The sequence below is a fragment of the Nilaparvata lugens genome, chromosome 2 (genome assembly GCF_014356525.2).
Source record: "Nilaparvata lugens isolate BPH chromosome 2, ASM1435652v1, whole genome shotgun sequence".
NCBI classification, from domain to species: Eukaryota; Metazoa; Arthropoda; class Insecta; order Hemiptera; family Delphacidae; genus Nilaparvata; species Nilaparvata lugens.
The window spans coordinates 61148810-61157923 of NC_052505.1; the positions used below are offsets into that span (position 1 = coordinate 61148810).

At 35.3% G+C, this 9114-nt stretch overlaps 1 protein-coding gene across 8 annotated transcripts in view; it reads right to left on the reverse strand.

Annotated features, from left to right (window-relative positions):
• The window catches only part of LOC111043948 (fukutin-related protein), a 248882-nt gene extending 240231 nt beyond the window's left edge, over positions 1-8651 (reverse strand). For 5 of the 8 annotated variants that reach the window (XM_039422344.1, XM_039422340.1, XM_039422342.1 and 2 more), the window contains exon 1: positions 7691-8650. In XM_039422344.1, the coding sequence (XP_039278278.1) occupies positions 7691-8449 (759 nt within the window). In that variant the 5' untranslated portion in view covers positions 8450-8650. Of the gene's footprint in view, positions 1-7690 lie in introns of all 8 variants that reach the window. The other 3 variants (XM_039422339.1, XM_039422338.1, XM_022328990.2) reach the window with 2 other exon arrangements.
• Between the last annotated feature and the right edge of the window lie 463 nt (positions 8652-9114).

Here is a 9114-nt window from a genome sequence, read left to right on the forward strand (position 1 = left end):
AAAAACGTTTTTAGTGAATGGATAGACGGATTACAAGTGAATGACTACGAAAGCCTAAAAGAGTTAATTGTAGTTGATCAGACTAGACAAAGAATACCAGACGAAATTCGTGAGAATCTGATTGATGATCTACCTAAAATCGTGAAGACAGAAGAACTTGTGAATAAGTCATAGTCTGTGTAAAATAAGATGAGCCTTGGCCTTGGCCTTCCATCCGAAGAAATTACAGAGTTGCCAAATTGTGTAAAATTATAACTTTTCAAATTTCCAATTCAATGTCAGAATTGGATGTAGAATATCATCCCCGATATCTTAGTGGTGCTAAAAAAGTTTCAGGGTTGAAGGATTAAAAGGAAATTTAACTTTTTATGATAAAATTGAAACTTTGCAAAGATTTGTTTTTTTTTTTTTAATATCACTTCTCTCAGAATCATGGGACATCGTAATGCCGTAATGCGTGATAATTTTATATCAAATTAACGGGTAGAATGTCTCCTTTCTATTGGTTTCTGGATCATTTTCATCTGACCTATAGTTATTTTTTAATTAATGATTATGTTCATCAATGTCGAGACATTTTGAGCAGAAAACATGAAATTTTCGACATGCTAGAAACGTTTTTGTTTCATAAGATAAATAGGTGATGAAAGCGAGAAAGTTTCTTATAAATAATTGAAAATATTTTTTCCCTACAGATACCTTGAAAAGTGACCAATTCTGCACAAAGAATCACTTTTCCGCTCTAGTGCGCAAAGTATTACTTTGCGTACTCCAGATTTGCAGCATGACAATGCAAAATAGTTAGTAGGTTATATGGAGCACCAGTGCAGGAGAATCAAAATTAAGTTGGTAACAATGACTGTGGTCCACGTTATAATATGGCAGTGGAGAATGGCGTTGCCTTGCCATTATGTGCCTTGATTAATTTAATTATTATTATTCAATTTTAAATAAATTAAGGTTTTTATTAATAATAAAATTATACAGAAAAACATTTGATGGATTTCAGGGAATTTTACCCATAATTACCCACTTTTCATATTCAATAGTAACTGTAGGAAAAATTTAATGTGAAATACGTGCGCAAAGTTTGTTTGCTGCACTCAAGAAATCATTATTCCGCACTCGCCTACGGCTCATGTGTAAACGTTTCTTTCGGTGCAGCAAACTGTCACTTTGGGCACTAGTTGCACAAATAACTATTCCAATAATTGTCAAACGTACTTTAAAGAACGTATTTTGGCCTCTCAGGAGTACTTTAAAGAATGTATTTTGGCCTCTCAGGAGTTTCATAGTGAAGGATAGTGAAGGATAGCGGCTGAATGGAGTACCACAATATGGTATCAATAGCTGAGATCAACAAAAACAAAATACAGAACGATTGAAAAATTCAGCAACTGCAAGCCACATGATTACAAAATAGTGAAAATGACAACCTCGCCTCGAATAATCCAAGCAGTGTTTCATTACAGCCTTTCTAGAGGCAATCAGCTGCTTTGCGTTTGAAATAATTCAGTCGAATATCTTGTAAACTGCCAGCCTTTATCATACAATTTGGTACACAATGCATACCATGAAGCCGCTCTCCTAACTTTAAAATTCCTTAGAGATTAAAATACGATCTTCCAACTACTTTTGACAGTTGAAAAAAATATTTAATTATTTCTGAGAAACTTTATCACTTTCACCACTCACTTATTTTTCGAAACAAAATGTTTCCAGCATGTCAAAAATCTCATGTTTTCTGCTCGAAATGTCTCGACATTGACAGACATAATCATTAATTAAAAAATAACTATAGGTCGGATAGAAATGATCCAGACACCAATAGAAAGGAGACATTATCTCCTTTAATTTGATATAAAATTATTACGCATTACGACACCCCATGATTCTGAGAGAAGTGATATTCAAAAGAAAAACAAATCTTCACAGTGGTTCCAATTTTATCATAAAAGTTAAATTTCCTTTTAATCCTTCAACCCTGAAACTTTTTTAGCACGACTAGCATGATATTCTACATCCAATTCTGACGTTCAATTGGAAATTTGAGAAAGATGCAATTTTACACGAATTGGCAACCTTGTAATTTCTTTGGATGGAGGGCCAAGTCTCAACTTATTCTACACAGACTATAGATGATTACGGAGCAACAAGACATACTTTTAGAATGGAATGCATCAGTCGTGAAATTTCGAATTCAGCTGATTCTCTTTCTGTAGGCCTACCTACCTCAAAATGTTAAATCTGGAAATTATGTTTTGACAGTAAACAGAGTAACACTTGGAAAATTAGTATCGATCGAGCAGTCGTAGTGAGCATAGTTTTTTTAGTGAGAGTAGTTGAAATAGTGTATGCAATAGTTAAAGTGCTGAGTTCAGTGTTTTAATTGTTGTGCACGAGTTCAGTCCCCTGTGTCGAAAAATCAGTTCAGTGCTGAATTATCATCTAGTCCGGCTAAGGAATGTAAAGAATGTGAGGAATGTCGACTCCCAAAAGATTGTCAACCTTCCTCATGCCAGAGTTGGAAGAGGAAGAGGAAACAGAGGATGACGCAACTATGAGTCAACTAACATTGGCTAGGAGCGTTGAACCAGCGTCAATGACTGGAAACGTCAACACTTCCCCAGAATCGTTTCTAAAAACGAACCAACTAAAAACTGCAACGGAGCAGTTTCTTTGCTGCTCTAGAAACTTCCCCAGATCGTTTCTAAAAACTGCAACGGAGCAGTTTTTGTAGCAGTTTTTGTACAATGCAAGGAAAGAAATCACTTTCCAACAGAGTGAAGAGAGAGAAAGAATGCATAAGCTGGAAAAGGAGTTGGAGAGAGCACGGTTGGAGATTAATCAGCTGAAAGAGATGTTTTCATCAGCATCTACAACCACACAGAATCTTCAATCTTCAGCTTCACATACAATGCAACCAGCATCTTCTAGAAGTAGCAATGAAAGTTATTCACCACCGAATTGGGAGGAAGAAGAGAAAATGGTAGCATCAGAGACTGCATGGATTCTCCCTAAACAAAAGAAGAGAAAAATCTGTGACTCACCAGAAAAAATAAGGCCTGCAACTGATTCTACAAGTATGAAACCGACAGAAAAGAAAAACAAGCCACCACCAGTCATATTAAGCAATATACAAGAGTATTCGAAAATTAAAGAGGCATTGAAATCGAAAAATCTCAATTTCAAAGCCAACATGATGAACAACAACCAGCTAAAATATTTCAAATATTCTTTTTGTATCTTCTGTATTCTTGAATGTTGAAACTGAACAAGAATACAGGGATTTAACTAAGATGTTGAATGAAGCTAATTATATGAATGGCACACGTACGAAAATAAACAAACTCGTTTAATTTGTGTCATGGCTAAAGAGCTTCATCCATCATGCGATCCAGAGGATATAAAGAACGATCTTCTAAGCAGAGGCTTTCAAATAATCAGTGCAGTCAACAAAATGAAAAAAGTGAAGAAGGATGGAAAAGAACACATTATCAGACTTCCAATGTTCATGTTAACATTCAAGAATACAGAAGATACAAAAAGAATATTTGAAATTTAACATATTTGCTACATGAAAGTGAAAATTGAATCAATTAGAAGTAATAAAATGATTTCACAGTGTAAACGTTGTCAGCGGTTTGGTCATACACAGACATACTGTCAACATGAACCTGTGTGTGTGAAGTGTGCTGGAAAACACTGGACTATTTCGTGTACCAAGGCTAAAGAAGCCCCAGCCAAATGTTTCAATTGAGCTGAGGCTCACCCAGCTAACTACAGAGGCTGTCTCATCGCTAAAGAACTTCAGAGAAGAAGAACTGAAAAAGAAAACCTAGTTAAAAGAAGTAGCGGAGTACCAGATACAACTAAACAGAGAAACTTCACTTCAAAAAAGTACACTGGAGAAATATCCTACTCCCAAGTAACGAAACCCACTCCAAGCCTACAACAGGAGAGCCAACCAAAGCAACAACAACAACAACAACCAGTTGAAGTCAATAAGGTTTTGCAGGAAATTTTGAACAGTTTAAATATTCTTTCTGGACGTCTTGACAGCTTGGAAGGGAAGAGTAAGAGTATCAAGAAGAAAACTAGAAAATGAATATTGCGAACCCACAAAATATAAGGATTGCTACCTGGAATGCCAATGGAATAAATAATATCAATAATAATAGAAAACAAGAAATAGAAATATTTCTAAAGACACGAAATATAGATGTTTGCCTCATCTCTGAAACCCATTCAACTGAGCACTTCTCACTTCAAAATCAATGGATATAATGTTTACGAAACTATTCATCCTCAAAATCAAGCAAGAGGTGGAAGTGCTGTAATAGTGAAGAAAAGTATTAAACACTATGAAGACTTCAGTATTCAAAGTAATGAAATACAGCTAACTGTAGTTGGAATAGAGTCCATCAACCAGAAAATACTTGTTGGAGCTGCATATTTTCCACCACGTTACAATTTAAAGAAAAATGATTATACAAAATATTCTTCATCAGCTTGGAGATAGATTCATAGTGGGTGGAGATTTTAATGCCAAGCATAAGGATTGGGGTTCAAGACTCATGACTACCAAAGGAAAAGAACTCAGAGAGGCTATCCAGGAGCTGGGCTGCGAATTCCATTCAACAGGGACACCTACGTATTGGCCAACAGATTTGAATAAAACTCCAGATCTTCTAGATTTCTTCATAACAAAGAGAATATCCAGTAATTTTATCGACATTGAAGAGAGCTTTGACCTGGATTCTGATCATTCAGCTGTAATTCTCACACTTAGTGAACGAATAATAAAGAAAGAAGACAGACTAATGTTAGTCAACAGAACAACAGACTGGGAAGCTTTTAAAGTGGATTTGGAGAATGAAATCAACTTGAATATTCCACTTAGAACAACTGAGCAGCTAGATGAAGCCGCAGAAAATTTCATGTGGCAAATCCAGAAATCAGCCTGGAAAAACACCAGACAATATACCAGGAAAACAAAAGGATGCAATTACCCTCTGGAGATTCGACAACTTGTTTTAGAAAAACGAAGGGCAAGAAGAAGATGGCAACAAACTCGTGATCCTGCTGACAAAAATATCTTGAATAACAAAACACAACAATTGAGAAGAGAGATAAGGAAACTAATTGAGGAATCCATTACTAACTACCTTCAAAATTTGACAGCTGATGCCAGTACAGATTATTCATTATGGAAAGCAACAAAAAGAATTAAGCGGCCAATATTACAATCCCCTCCAATTAGAAAACCAGATGGTACTTGGGCAGATGGAGAAAAGGCAGATTTATTTGCTAATCATCTAGAAGAAATCTTCCAGCCAAACAACATTCAATCTGAAATTTATCCTGAAGAAGATATAATAGATTATTTAGATACCGAGATTGATCAAGTTTCTATAAATGAGGTTCAAGAAGAAATAAAATATGATCTGAATACCAAAAAAAGCACCTGAGTTTGATCTGATTACAGGTGAAATCTTGAAGAAACTTCCAAGGAAAGGTAGGCTATTGTCATGCTAACATACTTATTCAATGCATCACTCCGATTACAGCATTTTCCTACAATTTGGAAGGTGGCAGAAGTCATTATGTTGCAAAAGCCTGGGAAATGTCCTCAAGAAGCAAAATCATACCGCCCAATATCTCTTCAACCTGTAGTTTCAAAGCTTTTTGAGAAATTGCTAATGAAGAGATTGACTCCCATCATAAGTAGCAGGAATCTGATACCAGCATTTCAATTTGGTTTCAGGCAGAAGCACTCAACCCTGGACCAAGTACATAGAATCACCAATGTAATAGAGAAGTCATTAGAGAAAAAATCGATATGTTCAGCAATCTTCCTTGATGTGGCACAGGCATTTGACAAAGTGTGGCATGAAGGATCATTAAACTTCATAAAATTCTCCCCACCCAACTTGTAAAACTTTTAAAATCATACATCAACAACAGATTATTCAGAGTAATACAAGGTGACGACGTCTCCGAATTGAAGGAAATAAGGGCTGGAGTTCCACAGGGTAGTGTTCCTGGATCAGTTCTTTATGTGCTGTACACAAGCGATCTTCCTGAATTGGATGCAGTGACAATAGCTACTTTTGCTGATGATACTGCAATGCTGGCAGAAGGGGAAACAGTACAAGAAGCAGCCACAAAACTACAGAATGCTAGCAACAGATTCAGTGACTGGACCAAAAAATGGAGAATTCGATTAAATGAGATGAAGTCTATTCATATCAACTTCACAAAAAAAATTATCAATGACCCGATTCGAATAAATCTGAATGGGAATGTAGTACCACACAGCAACACAGCAAAATACCTTGGAATGACTCTTGTTGACGCCAAGTTGAAATGGAAAGAGCATATCAAGATGAAAAGGAGCGAGCTAGGACTCAAATACAGTAAAATCTATTGGCTGTTGGGCCGTCAATCACAACTCTCATTGGACAACAAGTTATTGATTTACAAACAAATTCTAAAACCTGTCTGGACGTATGGAATTCAGCTTTGGGGCTGCTCTAGAACTTCTAACATCAGTCAGATTCAAACATTCCAAAACAAAGTAGCCTACTGCGGAACTTGGTGTATGCGCCCTGGTACATAAGGAACAGCGATTTGTACCGAGATCTGCACATCCCCTATGTGACCTGTGAGATAAGATGATTGGCAGCCCATCATGAGTCACGTCTTCATCAACACGACAACACCGAAGTCATCCAACTACTAGACAACACTGAACTCACTAGGAGGTTGAAGAGAACAAAGCCCTTTGAGTTGGTGTAGTGCTAGTAGAGTGATTAAAGTATATTGAATAAAAGTGTAGTGAAATAATTTAAATTATAGATTGGAACTGTAGGCTTCACTGGAAGACTTTGGACATAAAAATTAATTTAGGATAAGAAATAACAGAAAAAAATTAATGGTTAGTCCTAGTGACTAGTTTTAATAGAAATAACAAAAAAAACTTGGAAAATTGGATGTTGTACAAAATACAACACGCGACTGCTCGTGTGATTGAGTAGAGCGCGACTACCGAAAGGTTAATGCTGTTCGGTACACTTTTTATTATTTAAATTGGATAATCTTTTTTAATATAATTGTTAAGATCATTATAAGAGTGAGAAAAAGTGGCAACTGAAATTTTTAAGTGGTCTAATAAGCGAGTTATGGGTCGTTAAAGTGTTAACTCCGTTTTCTTTCCAGATCATAAACGGTTTCGACTATATTAATACTGTAACAGCAAACCTATGGCATGTAGCAATGATTGTATATTCGGCTAATTACTCACCGTATTATCATGTGTGTGTGTATATATTATATATACTTATCAGTGTTTTGAAAACAATTTTATGGATTTCCTGTAGCATAGAAAGCATTAACATAGAAGACTATTAATATCAAAATATTGATAGGCCTTCTTGATTCTATTTGAATAGGCTACAATCACCTGTCGAACAAACCGAACTATCAATGTTTGATTATCAATACAAGTGGTTACTAGTGCACAAGTACATTCTAGCCTTACTGAAACATAGGTAGAACAGCTAAAATTTTGTTAAATGTTTATCAATGAACTTGAAGTAGTTGACAATTTATATTTCAAGTAGACTAATTCTAAAGTTTAGTTTTTGGGAAAACAATAGTTTTTTAAAAAAATCATTGATTTACTTACATTTAGATTGTTTGAAGCAGCTTGAATGTAGAAGGCGTTTGGAAAGGGCAATAAAAACGGATCAGACAGTTTGTACAAAATTTCGGAGTTCATGAATAAAGCATGTCTTCCTCTAATAAAATCACAACTATCTGCATATTTAACATTGGAAAAACGAGCTGTCCATTCACGAGATTGTAATTTAACTTTTAGACAAGTTACTGACTTTTCCGATTTGAATGGAATTGCCAAGATATCTTGCGATTGTCGTTGATATGAATCACCTATATCTCTCAAGAATGAGCCCGAAGAAATTCTAGATGAATCAGGAATAAATAATACATATTTTCCTTTTATATGGAATATTGGAAGTCTATCTTTCAAAGGAGTTGATAAGTTAGGCAATAGGTTGATGATCTTAACATTTCTGTAAAAAGGCGAAGAAATGTTAAGTTGTAATGGAGGATATAGCGGTTTATCACACACAATTATAACATTTATATCTCTAAAAGCAATGAGAATTGATTTAACAGTTTCAGGAATGTCATTTTCAAACTCTTCAAAAGCACGGATAACAATGGTTACATCTTTCTGAGATAAACGTAGATAACCCTCATCCTTGTTGTCCAAAGTGACTGAAGTTTCCTTTTCTATAGACTTGTAAACATTTGTGGATTTTATTCTACTACGACTAGATAGAAGTTTCCAAATACAGTATATAGCGATCACATTCAGAAGTAAAACAACAAAAGTAATCAATTTTGCTATTCGAATTCTCATAATATATTATTGCTAGGCCTATACAATAAAACCATCACACGTTGAATGCGACTTGAAAAATGAAATAGATTATTTAAGTTGAGAACACTTCACAACAAGTTTAAACTTCTATTTCATGATGAATATTATAACCGCCTTCAGAAATGTAACGTTATAACAACGTTAATGTAAACTAACCTAGAATGAATTTAGAATACTGTAACCAACGAGCTAAACCATAGTAAACCATAGAGCTGCTGTTGGTGTGCTTACAGCGCTCTCAATGTGTTACACGGCGAACTAAGGGCAGCCATGACAGAGAGAGGCAAGAACAGCCTCTATTGCCAGTCTGCCACTGCAGGAATAGGTGCGTTTTTGTGAATTAAATTGATTTCTATGACTAATTATCATATTTATGATGATTATGGTATTGCTAACTTGACTGGAATGAACTATAAACATCAGCTTATATTCTATGATCATGTTAGGCCGGTAATAGATAGTAATAGTATTATAGTTAGGTCCACGTTATAATGGCAGTGGATAAAGATAGGAGAATAGCGATGCCGATTCTTTGCATTAATTAATTATATTTCTACACTGGCAAAAACATAATTGGCATCGTTGTGGACCTAGAAAAGGTGAGGTAGAAAATGATAGATAAGGATAGCAAAACCAAAGTCGAT